The sequence below is a fragment of the Oratosquilla oratoria genome, chromosome 6, assembly GCF_046742065.1.
Source record: "Oratosquilla oratoria isolate Oo_2021 chromosome 6, ASM4674206v1, whole genome shotgun sequence".
In the NCBI taxonomy this organism is placed as follows: domain Eukaryota; kingdom Metazoa; phylum Arthropoda; class Malacostraca; order Stomatopoda; family Squillidae; genus Oratosquilla; species Oratosquilla oratoria.
The window spans coordinates 51575101-51597829 of NC_134782.1; the positions used below are offsets into that span (position 1 = coordinate 51575101).

The window sequence follows — 22729 nt, forward strand, 5'->3', positions numbered from 1 at the left end:
CATTTAGTTCCAGTTCAACCAATATGTGGTCACTTTTACTTATTGGTGTCTTATATTCAATCTTGTCCACTATTTCAGGTTCTGATGTGATTATTAGGTCCAGTCTCAATGGTTCTTCCTCATTTCTATACCTAGTATTCTCTTGTATCCATTATGTCATTGTATGTTCTATAATCATATGAAGTAGTACATTTCCCCATAGGTCGTCTCCACCCAATCTTGTCCACTATTTCAGGTTCTGATGTGATTATAAGGTCCAGTCTCAGTGGTTCTTCCTCATTTCTATACCTAGTATTCTCTTGTATCCATTATGTCATTGTATGTTCTATAATCATATGAAGTAGTACATTTCCCCATAGGTCGTCTCCACCCTTCACTGTCATCTCTTCCCAGCAGATTTCTTTACAATTAAAGCCACCCATTGTAACTATTCTTCCTCTGCCATTATCTTATTTAGTGTTATCCTTGTGTCTTCTAACATATTTTTGTGTTCTCTCTCTTCCCATGAAGCCATTTTAGGAGGCACATAATTTGCTACAAACTTCCTGCTCTTCCCATCCCTGTCCTCCACTTCCATTATAATAATCTCTATTCTTTCCATATGTGACATTCCTCACATTTATATCCTTCTAGTCAAGAACATAAATCCACCCCCTTGTTTTACCTGTTTCTAGTCCAATAACTATATGCACCATGTCCTACACTGTTGGGTGGTAGTGGACCTTTCAATTGTCTCTACAATTCCCATTATGTCCGGTTCTTTTTCCTTCAAGTAATCATTCAGTTCATTCAAGCCTGTTATTAAGCCATCTATATTTGTGTAAGACACTTTTAATTTTCTGCTACTTCCATTGTGTTTTCTGTTTCCCTTCTGTTTTTCTCTGCTATGAACCATTTCCTCACTTTCATATCCACTACTCTCCAATAGAATTTCTCTTTTTCTGACCGTTCTTTTCTCATTTTTTTTTTTTTTAGCTTCAAGTCTTTTTGTTTTCTCATCCTCTCTTTCCTCTTTATCAATTTCTTTTTATCCATACCTGCTTATATTGATCTGTCTGCTAGTTTCCCTGTTTTTGCTAAGATATTCTCTGCTGTCATTTGTGACCTGAATTTGATCTTAATTGGTCTGGTCTTATTTGTATTGTATTTCCCCATTCTATATATTTCTTCAATTTCTTTCCCTATTTCTTGTCCATCCTCTTGAATGTATATATATACATATATGAATTCATATATATATATATATATATATATGAACATATATATATATTCATATACACATGTATATATGTGTATATATATATATATATATATATATACATATGTATATATATGCAGAAGTCACTTGAATGCATGATACTAATTATGTGGTTTTTGGGTATATATACATTTATATATATATATGTATATCTATATATATATTGTGGCATCATGGCAGGTACACAAATGGTACAAATGGAAATTACATGATTGGTAAAGAGACTTTATTCCAGACCAGTTTTGCCTTATGAGGCTTCTGTAAATTATTACCTCTGAAAAAGCCTCCTAAGGTGAAACTAGTCAGGAATAAAGTCTCTTTCCCAACTGTGTAATTTCCATTCTTACCACTCATATATATATATATATATATATATATATATATATATATTTATACACACACACACATACTGTATACATATACAAACACACACATATACCGTATTTTACGGCTTACAAGACGCACTTTTTTTCCCTAAAAAATACCCTGAAAAATGCTAATGCATCTTCCAAGACGAATGTTGTATTGTAAGGCAACACCCAGGCTCATGTAAGCTTGGACACTTGACCGATAGCGACCTGGATTTGTATGTTGAGTCATTACACTATGATGTTAGCTTAACCTCTTCAGTATGGGCCTTAAATCTCGCAGGCAGCAGCCGCTGCCAGCCGTATGACGTGTCGTAATAATACTCACATCATAAAATATAGTCACCGCTTATATCGATCATTCTCTCTTTCACCCGTGAATTTTGATAACCATAGAAAATGTGATTAAAGACAGTTTAGAGAGTATGTAAAAACGCAGGGGCAACTACAATATAATCAAGACGCCGATATGACAGCCTCGCGTATCCACTTGCTCCTCATGCCGCCTACGTATGCGGCACCGTATGGAAGGGGTTAAGTACTATTTAATTCAACCTTTTATATTATGTAAACTCAGTTTCTTAGCTGTTACAAGTATTTCCAATACCATAATCCTTCCTGGAGCCTACTCGGCGTGTGGAAAAAACGGGCCGTTCTCTCGTCTCATAGCAACACACACGCACACACACATACATACGAATGCACGCAAATGCCAGGTGCCTTTATCAGTTACCACCAGACTATCACACGTGAAGATTTTTTGTCCAGGAAATTATCACCCATGGCTAGTTCATCAAAACAGTTTAGTTATACTATCGCATACAAGCTACAAGTTGTACGATATGCCAAAGAACACTGTAAAAGAGCAGCAGAAAGACACTTTGGACCACCGCCTACCGAAAAAATGATTCGGCAGTGGAGTTTTATACATCTACATCCATTTTTAAAATTTTTATCTTATTTTTATGAAAATAAAACCACCCTTGGACAATGAAAAATGTATAGTATATTTACTAATCACCAACCAGTATCATCACCATACAAACAAAATCGGACAAGTGATTTCGTAATGTAAACAATACGTCCAATACATGTCGTCCTTGCTTCTTATGTTTTTGTGTTCAGTGGTTGGGTATATGGTGAATGTGTTCTTGTATGAGAATGACTTCTTTTTTTTCTTAGAAATTTCTTTCAAATATTAGGGTGCGTCTTCCAAGATGCAGCGTCTTGCAAGCCGTAAAATACGGTATATACATACACACACACTTGACACTGAAGCGAAAGGAAGTGCAGCGACTGAGCGTCTATCTAGCGGTTTTGTTGCCGAAATGAAGGAAACTAGTTGTTATTGTGTGGGATGGGTAAGCTATGTTTCTCGTGTGACCGATAAAGGAAATCCAGTTCTTGAAAAAGGTATGGTTTGGCAAAATGGAGAAAAAGGAGAAAGAATAATAAACAAACCAATGAAGAGAGGACTGGATATAAGCTAAGTGGAATGTCCAAGAGGTGCCATCCCCAAAAGAACTTGTTAGATAGATACGCCAAGGATAAACCAAAGGTGGGACAACAACAGTTTTTCAGGGTTTCAAAGAAATCCAGGAGAAATAGGTAAAAGCTTAGATATAGATGGAGAAGTCAGATATAGTAATGCATTAAGAAATTGCAAAGTAAAATACTTAATGGAAGAAATCATAGATTTAAAATTGGACTATCGAGCTGTACTTAGGAAATTGATTACTTTGCGTAAGAGTAATGAGCAAACGATTAGAGAATTAAGTGACCTAAAGAGCGAAATTGATATCCTCAAAAGAGAAAACGAAAGAATGAAAAATGAGGACAAAAATAAAAATGAAGAACTGAAAAGGTCAAAGAGCAATTACAAGTAGTGACCAGAAAGGTGGAAGAGTCAATTAAAGAAACAGACCTCATTGAAATAAAAATTCAATGGAAACAAGAACAGGAAAATAAAAAAAATATCTTTTAGAGAAATAGTACAAAGGCAGATGGAGGATAATACAAAAGTTATGAAATGTAATTTTCGCAGGAAAATTAATTTTTCCCTGATACAAACCTGAGGTACTCCTTACAATAGGATACTTTCTCGTAGCGCGAATATTTCTACTGCGAAATTAAAATCCTCACTCTGTGGGTCTGGGCAACGCTTATCCTCAGTAAGGAGCCCCACTGGGGCAAGGGGGGGGGGGGGCTTGCCCTCCACCACAAGTCTCGCACACTATAACCATTCTCTGAGCCAGGTATGAATTAAGCACAAGGTTTGTCAGGCAAGGAGAAGGAACTGTTTAGAGGGGTGGTTGAGGAGGGCCATTAAAGGTAAGGAGTACCTCAGGTTTGTATCAGGGAAAAAATAATTTTCCTGCGAAAATTACATTTGTTCCGAAGAATACAAACTCTTCGGTACTCCTTACAACAGGAGACTCGGACTTAGGAGGGAAGGAAGTTGTTATCTAGCCTGGGAAACCGCTGTAAGGAAAATCTAGTGTGCTAAGACTATGTTGACCAGACCCCTATACATTCCCCTCACTTTGAAGTGCACCCCTTTCTGTTCCCTGGAGTGGAGACAGACAGGTTATAATCACTTTTGTACCACTGAAGGGCTTGAATTGATTCCCTTGGAATGCTTGAGAGCCTGCGGGTAAGGTAAGGGAATGTAAGAGTATGAGAAGGATTTTGGAAAGTTATCCCTGCAGTTGCTGAGCCAGAACCTGGATGAGTTGTCAGGGTCGGCTGTGTGCTCTTGAGGAGGGGTATATCATTTTCAGGACTTTTTGGGCGGCCACTATGGGGCCCAAAGATAAGTTCCCTAAAGATTCCCGCATAACTTCTTTGAGGTAAAAGGAAGTGGACGTATTTTGGCTCTTCCATATACCTGCTTGAAGAACCTGGTTGACTGACAGATTCTTTCTGATGACTAGGGAGGTCCCTACTGCCCTCAGGTCATGGACAATCTGTGTGGTTCATGTCGCAGGCTCAGCGGATGACTTCCATTGTCCAGTAAGAAATGGAATTCTTAGTGATGGGCTACCTTTAGTAGAGATGAACAACCTTTTTAATTCTGGTTGAAGATGTTCGGTTCTCTTGAGGTAGGTCCGGATGGCTTGTATCGGGCATAAAACTGTTTCAATCTATTCTCCCCCTGCAAATTCGTCTAAGGACGGAACACTAAAGGACCAGAATCTAGGGTCGGATTTGGCAGGATCTTGGTTTTTGGCAATGAAGGAGACCTCTTTCCATCCTTTGGAATGGGCGACTCTATAAGAGATGGCATGTAACTCCCCTACTCTCTTGGAAGATGCCAGGGCTATCAGAAAAAACTTGTCCTCTAGGTGAGGTCCTTCAGATGTGCCTCTCGGAGGGGTTCGTAAGGGGGACCCCTCAGAGAGTTCAGGACTAATGCCACATCCCGCGGAGGAGAACTGATTTCCCTGGGGGGGAGCATGATCTTTGAAGTGCCTGAAGAGCATGGAAATTTCCAGTGAAAGGGCTAGGACCATGTCCTTCAGAGAAAACACCTGATTTAGAGCTGCCCTATAGCCTTGTACTGCCGAGAGGGAGATCTTCTTGGACTTCCTGAGGAAGTGGAAGGAGGCGATCTCAGGAATGGTGGCTCGATCTGGGACTAACTGACAAAGGTAAATGCATTGTGGTTCATGGTATCTAGGAGAAACATATGTATAAATACTAGACAAAAGGAGAAGGAAATAGCTAATGAAATTCTGAAAGAAATACAGAACAAAGGGCAAACTTTTGATAAGGAAATTGATGAGATCCACAGAATAGGCAAATATTCAAAAGAAAGACATAGACCTCTGAAAATTAAACTGAGAACTCAAATAATAGCTGAGGAGGTATTATCAAAAGTGGTTAAATTGGCAGTGAGAAATTCAAATATATATGGATAAAAAAGGAAATGAGTGATGAGGAAAGAGAGAAAAACAAAGCTCTCAGAAATAAAGACAATGATAGAAATGAGAAAAGAACAGAGACAGAAAAAACAAGGTTGTTTTTTGGAGAGTGCTGGACTTGAGTCTGAAAAAATTGTAAAAAAAATGAAAAGAAGCAAATATGAAACGTGGCATATACAAATATCAATGGCATGATCTCTGGAATTAATGAATTAAATGACTACCTAGAAACAGAGCAACCTGATATTATGGGAATTGTGGAGACAAAACTGAAAGGACCTCTATCAACAAGTACAGTGGAACAAGGTCTATACAACCATACATACATATACCAAAGTCTTTTTCCCCCTTACACGGGGGGGTAGCCAAAAAGAAAAAGGCATAGAAATCACTCCCACCCATTTCATTTCCCATATATTCCACTCCCCTCTACCCTCCTTCCTATCTTGGCACCTCCTGGATGACGGGTCATCCCTGCATCCTGTCCACTGCCCTGGGTCAGAAGCAGTGTCGCAAGACACAGCACATCCACAGCAAGGCTGCTGGGTGAAAAATAGAGCAGACAAGCAGGGAGGTGTCATGATATTGACCAAAAAGGGTCTAAATGTGACAAAGAATAATGAAGGCAAAGGCAATGTAGAATTAATCATGATCAAAATTGTAAACAAAAAGATGAAAAGCAGAAAATTTGTATCAGTGTATGTGCCATCAAAAACACAGGCTTGGTCTGATAGTGATCATTCTAAATTACTGGAAGACACAATGAATGTGCTAAGCAAGTAACTGAAAGATGGTGGTTACATAGTAATCATGGGTGATTTTAATGCAAAGGATATAATCTGGGAAGAAATGATGGTAAAAGGGGGAGAAGTACTTTGGAGCGACATTCTACTGGATATGACCATCGAATACACCTTAACACAATACATACATACATATACCAAGGCTTTTTCCCCCTTACAAGGGAGGTAGCCAAAAAGGAAAAGGCATAAAATCATTCCCACCCATTTCATCCCTGAATACACTCCACACCCCTCCACCCTTCCTCCCATCTTAGCACCTCCTGGATGATGGGTCATTCCTGCACCTTGTCCACTGCCCTGGGTCAGAAGCAGTGTTGCAAGACACAACACATCCACAGCAAGGCCGCTTCATTAAATCGGCGACCACCCCTCTCCGTCCCCCCATGCATAAAAGGTGAAGACGGGCAGAAATCCCTTGGGGCTGCGTCAAATTTTGCTCACACATACTACCTCACCCCCCATCCCCCCGCCCATTCCACCACATGCAATCACAACATCATCCATATACAACCATTCTCCATTCACCCCTGTCTTCTGTCCTCTCCCATCCTTCCTCAACAGACATTCCCCTCTTCCCCAAAGCCCCTTTCACCCCATCCATCCACCTCATCCTAGGACGTCCCTTCATGTTCACTCCCTCCACATCTGCCTTCCATACCTCTTTTACTAGTCTTTCTTCACTCATTCTTTCCATGTGTCCAAACCATCCTAATACTCTTTCATCAACCCTATCTCCCAACTCCTTTTCCACCCCTGTTCTCCTCCTCACCTCCTCATTTCTCACTCTATCTAGCCTAGTAACTCCCATCATACTTCTCAGACACCTCATCTCAAGCACATTCAAACTCCTTCTCTCATCTTCTCTTATGTTCCATGTTTCTGCCCCATACACAATGGGTTAAGGAAAATACTAGATATAGAAACAATGAGGAACCATCAAAACTAGACTTAATATTAACTTCTGAACCAGATATTGTGAACAAAATGGAATATAAAACACCAATTGGGAAGAGTGACCATATACTAATAGAGTTTGAATTAAAAGAACAAAACAATGTAGGTAGGAATGATAAACATAGAGAAGGAAGATTAATGTACAACAAAACAGATTTTGCAAAACTAAGAAAAAATTTCCAAAACACAAACTGGGATAAATTTTCAACAAAGGTGGAAGACAAATGGAACATATTCAAAGAAAAGTACAAGGAATTGATATGTACCAAAGAAGAAACAAAAAGAGATTTACATAAAGTGTTGGTATAACAAAAGGTGCAGTGAGGCTAAAGACGGAAGAGAGAAAACCTGGGAAAAATAGAAGAGGGAGAGAGAGAGAGAAAAAAAAAAAAAAAAAAAAAAAAAAAGGCAAACATATATAAAACTTAGGAACAAATATGTGAATATACACAGGAAAGAAAAAAGAAGTTATGAAAAAGATATTACAGACAAATGTAAGGATCAACCTAAACTCTTTTACAGATATATAAATGACAAACTAAAGGATAAACATGAAATAGTAAAACTGCATGAAGGAGATAAAGAATATATAAATGACACAGAAATGGCAGAAGTTATGATCAGACATTTCAGGTCTATTTTTACAATTGAGAGCTCACAATTTTGGGAAGATGGACAACTAGAAAGATCCCCTAAAATGAAAGAATGGTAACACAGCAAGAAATAAGAGATCAAATAAAAAACCTTGATGTTAGGAAATCGCATGGACCGGATGGAATTGCAAATCTGATACTGAAAGAGTGTATAGATGAACTGACAGACAAACTATACAAGATAATAGAATTTTCATTCAAAGAAGGAAAGGTACCGCAAGATTGGAAAGATGCATAGTACCAACATATAAAGGAGAAACAAAGATGCTACAAACTTCAGACCAGACTTCCCTTACAAGCAAAGAAGCAAAAATATGTGAAAAAGTCATCAGAAACAAATGGATCAAACACTTGGAAGAAAATAAAATAGTAAACCCTAAACAATTTGGTTTCTGAAGTGGAAGATCATGTACCACAAACTTAATATGATTTTACTCAAGATTAATTGAGATAATAGAAGAAAGAGATGGCTGGGCAGATTGCTCCTTCTTGGCTTTGCAGAAGGCATTTGACGAAGTACCACATAAAAAATTAATAAGAAAAATTGAAATAATAAAAGGAATACAAGGTAAGCTACTGGAATGGATGAAAGATTTCTTAATTGGGAGAAAAATGAGAGTGGTGCTTAGAGACAAATATTTGAACTGGGAAGATGTGAAGAGTGGCATCCTGCAAGGCTCTGTACTGGCTCCTTTAATGTTTGCCATATATATATAAATTATATGGATGGAGTAAACTGTTACATGAACTTCTTTGCTGATGATGCTAAATTACTCAAGAGAGTAAGAACAGAAGAAGATTACAGATCGCTACAAGAAGACCTAAACAAAATATGGGAATGGAGTCAGAGATGCGAGATGAACTTCAACATTAAGAAATGTAGCATAATGGAATTTGGAAAAAGCAAAAATAGAATATCGGGTCAATATAAAATTGAAAACAAGGAAGTCAAAAAAGTCAATTCAAAAAGGGACCTGGAAGTGATCATCTCATGTGACTTGACACCTGATAAACATGTCAATAAATTATTTGGAGACACTTTTAAGTTATTAAGATCAATGAAAGTGGCCTTTGACTACATGGATGAAGAAATGGTAAAGAAAATAGTGGTTACACTAATAAGACCTAAATTAGAGTATGCTGCAACACTATGGGCACCTAGCACAAAAAAGAACAAGAAAATTAGAAAGAATCCAAAGAGCAGCGACAAAAATGGCACCTACACTATCAAATTTGACATATGAAGAAAGATTGGAGAAATTACATCTATAAACACTGAAAACAGAGAAGAGAAAGATGTGATTTGTTGACCATTTACAGAATTATGAAAGGGATGGAAATTCTTGATAGAGATGACATATTAAAATGGGACAGAAGAGAAACAGGACACGAAAAGAAGCTAAAGAAGGACAGTTACAAAAGAGACCTGAAAAAGAATAGCTTCCCACATAATGTGATTGATGTCTGGAACAAACTAAATGGAGAAACAGTGGATGCCAAAACTATACACGATTTTAAGAATAAACTGGATGTGGAGAGATACGAAAATGGGTCACTACGAGCACAGCTCTCGTCCTGTAAAATATAACTAGGTAAATACATATATATATATATACTTATAAAATTAAATTTGATGCAATGATAACAATAACAAACCTTGATTTTTCCAAATGCCTCAAAGACACTTTTAATGTCATTCTCAGATAGGTCATGATGCACGGATGCAATATATATTCTGTTGTAGTGATTTGCCTCCTCCGTTATTTCATCTATCACTGTTTGCGCCTGAAAATGGACAATGGAACATCTGCTATAGAAACACTGCAATACAGCCATACAGAAAACATAAATTGCACAATGTATCATGCAAATCACATTCTAATAAAAACAAATTAACTTTTGGTATAATAATAAGAAAAATAAAATAAAAAAAAATAAATAATAATAATGATAAAAAAAAAAAAAAAAAAAAAATATATATAAATAAATAAATCTAATTTAAAAAATTAATGCAATTTTTTCCTTCCCCAACACAACTATACTGGGTTATTCTTTTCAATATATTGAATTTGGACCAATAAAATTATAAAGTAACATGTAACTGTACAACTTTTCAGAGCCATTTTAAATCCAACCAGACTACTGACAACCATGAAGTAACTCCAAATATTTGAAATTTCCCAAATAAAAGAGAACTTCAAATCTGAGTTTTAAATGTTACAAAGCCCTCTTTTGGTTGTCTATAGTCAAGGCGTTTAACCATTGCACAGTCAAATGAAAACTTGAAATAATGTGCCATATTGTGCACTACAATGATTATGACCCCAAGCTGACTGGTCTGGTCTGCATACTTCCTCATGAGCTTCCCTTACTTTTTGCATTTTTTTTTTTTTTTTTTATCTATAAGATTTTCATGATAAAACAAATATACAAGTTTATATGATATATTCATTTCCTCTTACCTTTCCTTCCTGTTATGAGTTGATCAGATGAGATGGTGAAGGTGAGAACTTTTCAATACATAGGTAAGGGGAAGCATACATCTACTGCTCAGGTATACATTGTGCTGCTTATATAGCTTAGGGTTACAATTATTCAATTTTATATCTAGAAATGAATCATGAACATGACATCTACTTCAATTCTAACATCTGTCAATTATTTAAAATGACTTTCAACTGTAACCATAATGAATTTATAAGGCTGTTAAATGCGATACCAAGGCCTACCAAACTTGTGCAGTGGTTAAACGACCCAGTGGCTGACAAGCCTGTTTGTGGTCAAATATAAAAATCTTTACTTCTACCCTGTCTGCAAATTCCTAATTTAAATTGTCAGCTGCCTAAACAAGCTTGTCACATCCATCAGTTGGACTAGTCATAGGCTCTGAAAAACTGCACAGTCTTTGGAAAGGACTTCAGGTAAAACATTTGAAACAACAATGATGGCAAAGTGCATACCTGTGGCATATTAGATGGTCTCCCTACTTTGATATTTCTTCCACCGATCATTACTCCGTTCATCTGTTCTAGTGCTAGCTGAGCTGCCTCTGGCATCTCATACTCCACAAAGGCAAAGCTGGAAAATTCATTACCACTTTTAAGTTTTGCTTCATCACTTTTAACATTCTGGCATGCAATCATCTATACTTCTTTTAAATCTTTCATTACAAACCCTAACTGTGACATCTAACTTTGGAAGACAATCTTTTTACTATCCTATCTTTTAATAAATCTGACAACCAAAACAATTAGTTGAGAAGCCTAACTCAGGAGTTATGATACACTACCAAGAATTCTGAATACCTCTATAGATAAACCCTAATGTTGGTAGTCGTCAGCACAACTCACCCCTTGTGTTTCTGTGTGACAGGATCCCAAGACATATTGATGGACTTGATGGGACCAAAGGGTAGGAAGGCTTGGCGGATGGTGTCCTCCTTCAATTCAAAGCTGATGCTGCCCACATACACGCGGCACATGAGAACCAGAGCCTGGTGCCTCTGCAGAGATTTTGCTTGCTGGTGGGGAAAACAGTGCCACTGCATGTAGTGTAAGTAACCTCTCAATACTTAGACACACATACATATACCAAAGGCTTTTTCCCCCTTACAAGGGAGGTAGCCAACTTACTTTTGATTTCTAAAATACAATAAAATAAACAATATTAATCATAAAACATACACACATACCCATCCAAAAACCCTATAATAATCCCTCCCATCTTGAGTACCTTGTAAACGAAGGGTCATCCCTACCCCTCCCCCCATCACCACTATATTGCTCAAACCAAAGGCAATGCAGGAAGTCACAACACCTCTAAAGCAAGACCTGACAGCTGGAGCTCATTCATCATCCCCTTGCTTCATTATATGGTGACCCCTCCCCATTTTCACCCAAAAAATTTACAGATCTGGCAAAAAGAAAATCTCTTTGGATGGCATCATTTCTTCATCCATTTACTACTACTTTCCATTCACTTCTGATCTATGCGCTCACTTCGCTCTGCTAAACTGAAATTCTTCTTGGATTCATCCACCTCTTTCTTGAAGTTCATTCCATCCACTTCTGCTTTCCATACTCTTTCTGCTAGTCTTTCCTCACTATCTTTTAAATATGGCCAAATCTCCTCAGCACATGATACAATTTCAAAAGGATCACCTTGGTGCCTCTGTCCTTTCACAATTCCACACAAACCTTCTCTTCCTGGGCAGCAGCAGCAGCAGCTAATATATGCTTCTATTCCCTAAGCCTATGACCCTTTTCAAGAAAAAAGTGAGGCATCTTCTTTAGAATATTCACATCTGACCATGCTTGACCATCATTTTATAAACACAACATAATACCTTTTGTGCACTATATATATATATATATATATATATATATATATATATATAGAGAGAGAGAGAGAGAGAGAGGGTGGGGAGGGAGGGAGGGAGGGGGAGAGGGAGGGAGGGAAGGAGAGAGAGAGAGAGAGAGAGAGAGAGAGAGAGAGAGAGAGAGAGAGAGAGAGAGAGAGAGAGAGAGGGAGGGAGAGAGGGAGGGAGGGAGGGAAGGAGAGGGAGGGAGGGAAGGGGAGGGAGGGAAGGGGAGGGAGGGGAAGGGGAGGGAGGGAAGGGGAGGGAGGGAGGGAGAGGAAGGGAGGGAGGGAAGGGGGAGGAGGGAAGGGGGAGGAGGGAAGGGGGAGGAGGGAAGGGGGAGGAGGGAAGGGGCGGGAGGGAGGGAGAGGAAGGGAGGGAGGGAAGGGGGAGGTAGAAAGAGAGACAGAGAGGGGGGGATAATAATATATTACCTACCTTGGGTTTTATGTAGACCTCAAGTTTAAAAATGTGTTTTTATCACACACTGTCACATCCTGCTCACATTTATGATAAATTCACAAGCTTTTTTTATTTCAAGATCAACCCAACAGGATGGTCTGACTTGTGCATTCTGATAAACCCTTATACATAAGTTACTGAATGTTTTTTTATAATAAATTACTGGATCTGTTATTCCTTCCCTTTCAGTAATTCCCTCAATTTTTCATAAGAGCTTTTATTCACTCTTTCACTATGAATGGAGGAAGGTTGTGATTTTTTTTCATAAGCTCTTTAAATTTCGAACAGATGAGGAAAGGAGTCACCCATATGATGAAGTGCAAGTAAACCAGCTCTGGCTGTTGGTGAGGAAGCATTGCATCTTGTTACATTGCCTTCAATGTGAAGAGTGTGGCAGGGAACTGGGATGATATCCATGAAGTGATGAGATGGAAAGGCACTGAATGGGTTTTAATGTGAATGCAGTGGATGGGTATTCTGACTTACCATGCCCCTTATAAAGGAAAAAGAGCTTTAGTATCTGGTTTATCATACTTCAAGGAAGGATCCTCTTAATATCCTGTAGTAAAGATAACCTCTTCTATTTTTTTATGGCAAAAGAGATACATGCAAACTACCCACTTACAATGATGGTCTTCATATGGAATGGTGACAAGCTTCACCTTCCTATGGCAATGCCAAACTGACATACTGAGAAAGAATTAAAACAAGTACCACTTGCCAGACCATCAATAAAAGCTCACCACCCCCAACCTCTACCCAGAAATGCAGCCCCCAAGGGACCTGTACTCAGTCTCCAGAACAGGCCCAAAGCTCACTCACCATCACAATATTTCAACTTCTTTCCATCCTATATTCTTGTCATTTTTTCTGTTAAGGATAGTAGCACACCAGCACTAAAACTATATACCTTCTCCAGTCTCTCTCCTTTAAAACTTATCTCTAACTCATTACCATCCTCACCCCTTGTACATCTCATTATTCTACTTTTACCACATTTACTTTTAACTTTCTCCTATCACATACCTTCCAGAACTCTGTCACTATTTGCCTTAGATGCCCAAGAAATCAATCTACCATACTAATACTGAAACACCAGTTGGAATTATGGTGTGTGCCTGAACCCTAGTTTACATTACGCTGACTTCTGATGTGAACTCTAGTAATGACATGCATCCTCTTACGAGCAATTGTTGAAAATAACCCCTTACACATATCTTAAGAATACAAAATTCATACTTAAACCATTGAAAATGCTTTTGCTACTCACTTGTTGCTGATGTGCAAGGGTCTGCTTCATGAGGACCAGTCGAATGGACTGTTCCATTGCATATTTCTTGGCTCTGGCCACAGCATCTTTTTGGTCAGAGGACAAGCGAGGCAGGGCCTGGCCCAGTAAATGCACCATGTCATCTTTTTTTGCTCCTGCACCTGTAGCAACATAAGAAGGATTTTTAGACTAACATCATGATGATGATGATGAAGAAGAAGAAGAAGAAAAAAAAAAAAAAAAAAAATTATATATATATATATATATATATATATATATATATTGAAAGGGGAGAAGTATAAACACCAGACTCAAAGTGGGAAGTTTTAATGTCTGGTGTTTACACTTCTCCATTTTCAACATGGATCCCAGACTCCAGATCTTTGCACACACACACACACACACATATATATATATATATATATATATATATATACACACACACACACATACACAGGGTGTTTGGGATAAGTTTAATATATATTTTTTTTTAATCTGTCCTTTCAAAACCATTTCAAGGATTTAAAAGCTGTAAAGTGCAACGGATAGCTGATTCTGAGTACTATTGGTGGGTGTGAGAGCTAGAGAGCATGGATGACTGGAAAGGACCGAAATATTGGAAGAGAGTGATATGCATCATGATAATTCGTGCCAGATTAAAAAAAATCAGAAATCTTAGCCACAGCTCAGTGCTCCTTCAATAATGTGAAGGCCATGAGATGCAAGCTGGAAAACTGTGATGGAGATATGGAAGCAGTAACTAGCAGAAAGGACCATAGCAGGTGTTCTGAATCTGTCTGCACAACAGAATTGATTGGGAAGCTGGAGAGAGAGAGAGAGAGAGGGAGAGGGAGAGGGAGAGAGAGAGAGAAAAAAATGCAAGACCTAGGCAAGGCGTTGCGGATCTTGGAGAGAGAGATGGGCAATGGAGTGGCAACTATGAAGAAAGCGCTGAACAAGGACCTTCACTACTCATACAAGAGGCACAAGGGCCAACTACTCATTGCCAAGGCCCAAGAGAACCACCTTACAAAAGCCAAGAAACTCCTCAACAAGGTCAAACACCCAGTCAATCTGGGGATGCTCTGGTTCTTCTCAGACAAGAAGAACTGCCAGGACCAGTTGCACAATATGCAGAACAACAGGTAGCTAGCCTACAGTCTGCACAAAGTCCCACAATTCATGAAGACCAACTTCCCTCAAACTGTGATGGTCTTTGGGTGCATTTCCAGCAAGGGCCATGTCATGCCACTCCACATCTTTGAAGAGGGACTCAGACTCACTTCAGATGGCTATAGTGAGTTGCTGTCCACTGTTATCAAGCACTGGGTGGAGAGGGTGGCTGTAGGAAGACCATAAGTGTGGCAGCAGGACTCAGCTCCGTGTCACACCTCCAGGAAAACCCATAAGTGATTGTCTGAAAACTTCTACAACTTCACCAATCCCAACATCTGGCTTCTAACTTGCCTGATTGCAACCCTATGGATTATTATGTGTGGGACACAGTTGAAAAAGACACCAATCATACCACCTGCAACACCAAGGATGAGCTGATTGCCAGGATCACACTGGTGTTGAGGCATTTCTTGAAGGACACTGTGAAGGCCGTGTGCTGCAGTTTCAGATCCCACCTGGAGACCATGGTGGAGGCCCAGGGTAGCTTCTTTGAGTGAGCTGCATTTGGCAAAAGATCATCTAAGAGATGCACTTTGAATTTTGAGAATACATAACTTTTTGGCCAAGCTATGACATTTTTCTTTCCTTTCTGAAAGTGTAAAATTTATCCTGAACACCGTGTGTGTGTGTGTGTGTGTGTGTGTGTGTGTGTGTGTGTGTGTATATATATATATATATATATGCAAAGTAGACCACTTGGAAAAAGAAACTAACGAAGCAGAGCGCTTTCGTATATTACATCTTCAGTGTAATATACGAAAGCGCTCTGCTTCGTTAGTTTCTTTTTCCAAGTGGTCTACTTTGCATAAGTGAACACACGTACCCGTGTTCTTATTAGCATATATATATATATATACACACACACACATGCACTGTATACATATATAACATATACGCATACTGGTAAGTAATAATCTAAATTTAATAAGTGATTCATTTTTAACATCACAGAGGGAATATGGGGAAGCGAAGGAAGAGGAGGATGGGGAAGCAAAGGAAGAGGAGGATGGGAAAGAGGAAGATGAAGAAGGGGAGAGGGAGGAGGAGCAGGAAGATGGGAAAAGGGAGAGGGAAGAGGTGAAGGAAGGGAAGAGGAGAAGGAAGTAGAGAGGGAAGGGGGGAGGGGGAGAGGGAAGGGGGAGGGGGAGAGGGAAGGGGGAGGGGGAATGGGAAGGGGAAGGGAGAGGGGAGGGGAGAGGGAAGGAGAGAGGGAAGGAGAGAGGGAAGAGGAGGAAGAGTCTAAAGGGGAGAGGGAAGAGAGGGAAGAGTGCCAAGGGAAGAGAGGGAAGAGTGCCAAGGGGGAAGGGGTGAAGGTAGAGGGAAGAGAAGGAAGGGTATAAGGAAGAGAGGGAAGAGTGGGGAAGGAGGATAGGGATAATGAAGAGAGGGATAAAGGAGAAGGGGACAAGGAAGAAGGGGAGGGAGAGAGGGAAGAGGGAGAAAGGGCTAGGGAAGAGAGAGGACAATAGCAAGGGAAAGGTAAAGGGGAAGGGGAGGAGGAAAGGAGATGAAGAAGGAAGAGGAGAGGGAAAGGGAGAAGGAAGAGGAGGGGAAAGGGAGAATGTTGAGGAGGGGAAGGGGAGAAGGAAGAGAAGGGGAAAGGGAGAGGGAAGAGGAAGGGGAAGAGGAGGGAGAAAGGGAGAGGGAAAAGGGGGAAGGGGGGAAGAGATAAAGGAAGAGGGAAGGTGAGGAGTGAGGGATGAGGGGGTATGGGGAAAGGAGGAATGGGGAGCAGGGGAGAGAGAAGAGGGAAGAGGTAAGAGAACGGTACTGGAAGGGGAGGGGGAAGGGTGAAAATGAGGGGAAAGGGAGGATGTAAGGGAAGGGGAAGGGAAATGGGGAAGTGGAATGGGGAAGGAGAAGGGAAATGGGGAAGGGGAATGGGGAAGGAGAAGGGAAAGGGAGAAGGGAAAGGGAGGAGGAAGGGGAGGGGGAAGGGGAGGGGGAAAGGGAAGGGAAAAGGGAAGGGAAAAGGGTGGGGGAAAGGGAAGGGGAGGGGAATTGAGAAGGGGAGGGAACAGGGGGAAGGAGAAGGGAAGGGGAGAAGGAAATGGAGAGGGAACTCAGAGGGGGACGGGGGAGAGGAAATTGTGGGGTAAGAGGGCGAGGGAAAAGAGAGGGGAAGGGGAAGGGGAAGGGGGAATTGGGCTGAAATTCAGGGAGTGTGAGGGGAGAGGGATGAGGGAAGGGGAGGGGGAAGTGGAGAGGGAAGTGGAGGGGGAAATGCAAAGGGGGTAGGTGGAGAAGGGATGAGGGGAAGGGGAGATGGAAGGTGGAAGGGGGGAGGGGGAAGGAAAAGGGAAAGGGAGGGGGATAGGATGAGGAAAGGGTGGGGGGGTAGGAAGAAGGGGAATGGAAGGGGGACAGGGAGAAGAAAGGGAAGGAGACTAGTAGGGGATCAAGGAGGGGGACAAGGAAAGGGAGGGAGGGGATAGGGAGAGAAAAGAGAAGAGGGGAGAGGAGTAGGAAGAAGGGGAACAGGAGGGGGAAGGGGAGGGAAGGGAAGAAGTGGAGGGGCAAGATCAGGGTATAGGGGAAAATGGAGGTAAAGATGGAGAATAGTGGGGACATAAAGGGGACAGGGGAAGTGGAGGGGAATAGGGGAAATTGTGGAGGAAGAGGGGAAGAGGAGGGAAAATGGGGGAAATGGAGGGGGAAGACGAGGAGGAAGAAGAGGGGAAATTGGAGGGGGCAGAAGGTACTATACAACAATGAAGGTAAACATAAGGATGATGAAAATGAGATGGCCTCAATCCTTAATCAATTTTTTGCATCCGTCTTCACAGATGAGGATTGATCAGTGTATCAGCCACCTGAACATAAAATGTCCCAAATCGTCATAAATCTACTCATAATTACCGAAAGTAATGTTGTACAAGTAATTGATATGCTCAAAATAAATAAAGCCCAAGGACCTGACAAAATTTCACCTAGAATTCTGCGAGAAGTCAAAAATCAAATCAGTAAACCCTTGTGTCTTTTCAACAAATTTTTAACACTTGGTAAAGTCCCATCAGATTGGAAATGTGCTAACGTAACACCATTATTCAAGAAAGGGGACAAATCCCAACCAGGCAACTACAGACCAATTACCTAGTTGTATTATACGGGAAGGGAGCTATGCTCGTGGTGACCTGTCTTTGTATCTTTCAGCATCAAGTTTTTTCTTAAAATCTTGAATAGTGTTTGCACACACTGTTTCTTTATCTAATTTGTTCCAAGTATCTACCACTCTCTGTGGGAAGCTATTTTTTTCAGATTTGTTTTTCCATTGTCCCATTTCAATAAATCATTCTTATCTAAGATTTCCATTCCTTTCATAATTCTAGATAGTAGGTCTCCTCTTTCCTTTCTTTGTTCCAGAGTTGGTAATTCTAATTTGGACAGTCTTTGTTCATATGTCATTTTGGAAAGAGCTGGTGCCAGTTTTGTTGTTGCTGTTTGTATTCTTTCTAATTTCTATATATATATATTTTTTGGTACTGGGTGTCCATAGCGTTGCTGCATACTCAAGTTGTGGTCTTATTAGTGTAGTTCAATTTTTTCTTATAATTTCCTCGTCCAAATAGACAAATGCCACTTTTATTGACCTCAATAAATTGTAGGTTTCTCCGACTATTTTATTAATATGCTTGTCCGGTGTCATGTCTTTGCTAATCATCACTCCAAGGCCTTTTTCCAAGTTTGCTTTTTTGACCTCTTCTTCAATTTTATAATCTCTCGATATTCTGTTTTTACTTTTTCCAATTTCCATTATACTACATTTCTTGATATTGAATTTCACTTCCCACTTTTGAGTCCATTTCCAGATCTTGTCCAAGTCTTGTTGTAATGAGTTGCAATCCTTCTCCATTCTTACTTTAGTATTTTTGCATCATCTGCAAAGAAATTCATATAACACTCTACTCCTTCATCCATGTCATTTATGTATATGGCAAACATGATCAGGGCCAGTTCCAATCCCAGTGGGACACCACTTACCATTTCTTCCCAATTTGAGAATTTATCTATTATTACTATTCTCATTTTCCTCCCAGTCAGGAAGTCTTTCATCCATTCCAATAATTTTCCTCTGATGCCACCTATTGACTCTATTTTCCTTACTAGTTTCTTGTGTGGTACCTTATCAAATGCCTTTTGTAGGTCCAGAAAGGCACAGTCTGCCCAACCATCTCTCTCTTGTATTATATCTATTAATCTCGAGTAGAAGCAGATCAAGTTTGTTGTACATGATGTTCCTTGTCTGAATCCAAATTGATTTGGATTCAGTATAGTTTAACCCATCTATTTTTGATGACCTTTTCACAAATTTTTGCTACCGAGCTTGTCAGGGAAACCGGTCTATAATTTGATGGATCTTCCGGGTTTCCTCCCTTATAAATCAGTACAATATTTGCATTCTTCCAGTCCTGTGGCACCTTTCCTCCATGCATTCTTTCAGTATCCAACTTGCAATTCCGTCTGGACCATGTGATTTTCTGACGTCAAGGGTTTTGATTTGGTCGCTGATTTCCTTCTGTGTTACAATTATTTCTTTCATTGAAATAATTGTAACACAGAAGGAAATCAGCGACCAAATCAAAACCCTTGACATCAGATTAGCCTGACTTCAATTGTGTGTAAACTGCTAGAGACCATTTGCAACAGTGTGGTGAAAGTTCTAGAAGAAAATAAAATTATGAAAAATTTACAACATGGCTTCCATAGCAAATGCTCATGTTTAACTAATCTCCTTGACTTCTTTCGTGACGTCTTTAGTAAATACGAGGAATGCAGATATGTTTATATAGTTCATCTAGATTTTCAGAAGGCATTCAATAAAGTTCCCCATAAACGATTGCTCGACAAATTAAAAACACAGTATTTCTGGTAATATTCACAACTGGATTAAGGGGGCCGTTGTGCTTGAAAACGAACTTCGTAAATTATGATCGAAATTTCGCGAATTTTTAATATATATACAGACTGTAAAAAAAATTGTAAATTTTTTAGTTTAGTGCGCTCTCCGTAGTTCAAACGATACTTACGCATGACGCTGCGTCCACTGTTTACATGGCACAAACGACAGACTGAACGTGCCTTGCCTCCTCCTCCTCCTCCCCCTCCACCCATCTCAATTTATGTTGCTTGAATTTAATTTATTTGAAATTAATGTTATTATTTTACAATGTTATGTTTATAATTAATGATTTAAGGGTGTTTTATAAGATACGGTAATAGAATTTATGGATGTATAGTACAGTAACAACTTACGTTCATTTTCACGTTACGTTCGGCCGTTCGGAACCTAACTAAAACGTAAGTTGAGGAGTGTCTGTCTGTATACATATACTGAGATGTTCACCACCAATTTTCATATCATTTGGTTGAAAAACAATGAAGTTATTAATAAAAAAAAATGTTTTTTGACCAATTACAAACTATCTCCTCATTTATCCATTGACTGAGCATGCTGAAAAAGATACCACAAATGCTCTATAGCTATACCTAAAAAATTATTGTACAGTTTTTGGAATTTCCTCTTAGTTTAGGAGAAAGATTTTTTTTTGTCATTTTTTTTTTTTAATACAATATATCGACTTCTATCACAAAAAATTAAAAAACCCACGATAAAAAGTTTGCAAATTTATTCAGCTTTCAAATGATCCAAACCCCAAATCAAAATTGGCCGAGTAGTTACGGAGGAGATAGAAAAAATGTAGAGAAAAGGGTAGTTTTGAGATATTGAGCTTTGAAGTTCAAAATACATTTCCCTGCATTTCTTATATATTTCATTTAGATTTTTTTTCTCTGCAACAATCTTCATGCATTCTATGTCATTCACATGTTCATAAAGTGTAGCTGGTACCTGGTTCCCCCTTTTACAAGGTATTAGCAGCTCAGAAGGCGAGGGTTTCAGGAGGCACCACCTCCCTCATTGTCGCCAGGTTCGCTTGCTAGAAAGCTCCCGGCTGGAAATTGGAACTGAACGATATTTTTCTCTTCCTCTTTCTGGTCTTTGGTGTCCCTCTCCATTCTGTGTCTTTGTCTTGTTCCTCAAGTGCTTTTGTAATGATGGGATTGACTCCAACCAAGTGAGAAAGAAGATTATGTGTTCTTCCAAAGTTATGATCAATGACAGTCACTCGTGACGAAAAGCACTCGGAGCATTTCATTTGAAGAGGCACGTGATGGTACGTCACGCATGCTTGATGTTTGCGGTGACGTCATTTGAGAAAAGAGGATATGGAGGGGTAGAGAAGCGCGATAATGCGCGGTCAGCGTAGCCAAGCCCGGGCACGCAGCAGCACTGCTATGAATCATCTCCAGTAATAACCGAGGCAGAAGGCATTCTTGAAATGATTATAGCTTCAAATAAAAGTAAATAAAAGTTCTCCAAGGAGCGACAATTCGCTTTCTCCGCCTACTCACAATAAAAGTTCTCCAAGGAGCGACAATTCGCTTTCTCCGCCTACTCACAATAATTCTCTCACTTTACTCACGAGTGCGAAGTGCTATCCCCACGTGTAGGACAAGTTTCCAGCTAGTCTATATTAGTGAATAACAAAATACATCGCATTTGTGCCATTTTTATTGTGATGAAATAACTTAGTTGAACATATGTGCAGCGAAGGTGTACTGGGAAGTGGGGGGGGGGGTCAGAAAAATAGCCATAACTCCTTTATTTTTTGGTATTTCGCTGAAATATTTCAGGACTGGCTTGCCAAAGGCCACTAGATGACAGGGAATGTTTTTCCCGAATATTTCAATTTTTTTTTCGGAAATTCATTGCGACGGCCCCCTTAAAGATTGACTGAGTGAAAATAGATTTGTAATTAACCTCTTCACTACGGGGCACATCGCACGTCTGGCAGCATTAGCTGCCCGATGTGTGATGTTGCGTCATAATAATCGCATTATAAAAAATAAAGTCAGTGCTCAATCGTCCGTTCTCTTTCACCCGTGTATTTTGATAACCATAGAAAACTGATGAAGCCAGTTCAGAGAGAATGAAAATTACGTAGGTACGACTACAATAAATATAATCAAGATGGCGACTTTGGAATCAGCGAGTACCCACTTGCTCCTCATGCCGCCTACATAGGCGGCACCGTATGGAAGTGGTTAACAGGGCCTCATCTAACTGGCTCAACATTAAAAGTGGTGTACCACAAGGATCAATTTTGAATCCCATTTTGTTCTTAATATATGTAAATGATCTAGACGACGCCCTCCTCTGCAAAGTATTAAAATCTACTGATGACACAAAAATTACTGGTAAAGTAACAACCACCAAAGAGAAACTCTACAATCTGATCTAGACAGATTATCAAGCTGGGCAAGCAAGTGGCAAATGAAATTTAACGTTAACAAATGTAAAGTCATGCACATTGGTAGTAACAATGATCACATCCAATCCCAGATGAATGGTGTAATACTGGATTCAGTAACTAAAGAAAAAAATCTACAAGTTTTAATATCAAATGACTTGAAGCCAAGTAAACATTGCTCAGAAGTTGTTAAAA

The 22729-nt window shown here is 39.6% G+C and overlaps 1 protein-coding gene across 11 annotated transcripts in view; it reads right to left on the reverse strand.

The window, feature by feature from the left end:
- Positions 1 to 22729, reverse strand: part of hfp (Poly(U)-binding-splicing factor hfp) — a 119160-nt gene that overhangs the window by 23834 nt on the left and 72597 nt on the right. For 8 of the 11 annotated variants that reach the window (XM_076186951.1, XM_076186955.1, XM_076186957.1 and 5 more), the window contains 4 exons: positions 14049 to 14209; positions 11310 to 11500; positions 10920 to 11037; positions 9616 to 9744 (listed from right to left, as the gene is read on the reverse strand). In XM_076186951.1, the coding sequence (XP_076043066.1) occupies positions 9616 to 9744; positions 10920 to 11037; positions 11310 to 11500; positions 14049 to 14209 (599 nt within the window). The remainder of the gene's footprint in view (positions 1 to 9615; positions 9745 to 10919; positions 11038 to 11309; positions 11501 to 14048; positions 14210 to 22729) is intronic. The other 3 variants (XM_076186956.1, XM_076186958.1, XM_076186950.1) reach the window with 1 other exon arrangement.